At 35.5% G+C, this 1,694-nt stretch overlaps 1 protein-coding gene across 1 annotated transcript in view; it reads left to right on the forward strand.

Annotated features, from left to right (window-relative positions):
- ODR4 (odr-4 GPCR localization factor homolog) overlaps positions 1 to 1,407 on the forward strand; it is a 606,843-nt gene extending 605,436 nt beyond the window's left edge. The window contains exon 14 of the mRNA XM_044085317.1: positions 554 to 1,407. Coding sequence (XP_043941252.1) covers positions 554 to 621 — 68 coding nt within the window. The 3' untranslated portion in view covers positions 622 to 1,407. The remainder of the gene's footprint in view (positions 1 to 553) is intronic.
- The last annotated feature ends 287 nt before the right edge of the window (positions 1,408 to 1,694 follow it).

The following is a 1,694-nucleotide window of genomic DNA, read 5'->3' on the forward strand; positions in this document are numbered from 1 at the left end:
ATCTTCCCCCTCATTATAAATATTTCAGTTGATCCACTTTAATTATTTCATTATAGAGAAATTAACTTAATTATGAACAATTGTGCATTTTTAGTATGCTTTGACTGTGGAAAGTAATATTTTTATATAGAAATCTGTGAGATTATCCAGTGAGTTTGCTGCGCATAATTTAAAAATATGCAAAGCATTTATTATATTATTTTTATTTGGCAGCCCTTTTGTAAACGTTGTCAGTTCTTATCCTTCAGAAGAGCCTCTTATTTTGTTTGAAACCCACCCTAACAGCTGCTGAATCACAAAAGCCTGATTAGTAGTGACTGCATTTTTTAGAAGGAGACATAGTGCTTTTTATAGAAGCTGTGTTGCATGACAGAGTGTAAACTGATATCACGTGAGCTGGGTCTTTCGGTTTAGCCTTCAGAGATTTGATTGAGCAGTATTTAATTGCACAGTCAATGTGCCCACTGTTTTGGTCTCAGTGTCCACACCTTAGTTAATTTCTCCTTTGCCTAATACTCTTTTTTTTTTTTTTTTTTTTTTTTTATGATTTTAGGTGTGGCCTTAGCAGCTGCTGTTACCCTTGTTGCCGTTGCATTCTCTGTCCTCAGTTTCAGTGACTAAGTGTTACAGCATCAGGTCTCCAAGACGTCCCACATAATGCAAGGGAGGTCTACAGAGCCATGATCTGGAAGACTAAAGTTCAAGCAAACTCAAGCGAAGGAATCCATTACTTTGCCTTTACCTGTGGTATGAGCCTGGGCAGTACCAATCCTGCAGATACATCATTGCTAAATGCCCCTAGAGTGGGTGGCTCAACACGCCTAAGAAACCAAAACCTTTCACCTTTTTTTTTTTTTTTTTTTGCTTTATAAGATGATTCAGTTTCCATTTATTGATTTTTGAATCCTGCCCTGCTAGTAACTTAATATTTACCTTACATCATAAAAAACAAGTTTAAGCTTGTATCCAGTGTCATTCCTCTGAACGTTTTTATTTTCATTTATATTTTGAGTGTTTCTGTTTTGAAATAATTCTGTGAACAGATGTCTTTCCCATCCACATTTACAAAAAAAATAAAAAGTCCAGAAGATGAGTTACACTGAAGAACTGTTCTGCCTCCCTTTCAGAGAATTGGAAACATAGCTGTAAAAGATCATGTTTAAAGGGGCTAAGAAAATAAAACATAAGGTGTAATCATTTGGACTCGAACTCACACCAGATGATTTGATCTGTACTGAGTATATCAGGTTGCACTTTGGAGCATGAAATGTGCCTAATACTTTTTGAATTAGTAAATTAAAATGTCAGCCTGTAAATTAACTACCACTTGCTGTTTAAATGCACTGGTAAGTCATCTAAAATTTTTAGAAAAATAAAGTGTTTAAATAACCAAGTTTACAAACAGTACTTGCGTGTTGTATGTGTATTACTTTTTAGCAGGATGGTTTTATATTTGTGCTTAATTTCAAAGCTGACTCTACCACAAAATTGACATTATTGTCTGCACTCAATGTGCGGCTGTTATGGTGAAGAGTAACCCCAAGGCTGCTCATTGTCAAATTCCACACAGGTGTTACCATAACCCACCCAACACCAAACTCAACAGACTTCAGTAGCCACCCACTGTAACTTTAACAGTTACATATTAGCATGTAATCGCAAAGAGAATTTTAAGAAAAAGCAACAGCTGTGTA

Source organism: Protopterus annectens, chromosome 10.part0 (genome assembly GCF_019279795.1).
Source record: "Protopterus annectens isolate FY-2018-M chromosome 10.part0, PAN1.0, whole genome shotgun sequence".
Classification (NCBI taxonomy): Eukaryota; Metazoa; Chordata; order Ceratodontiformes; family Protopteridae; genus Protopterus; species Protopterus annectens.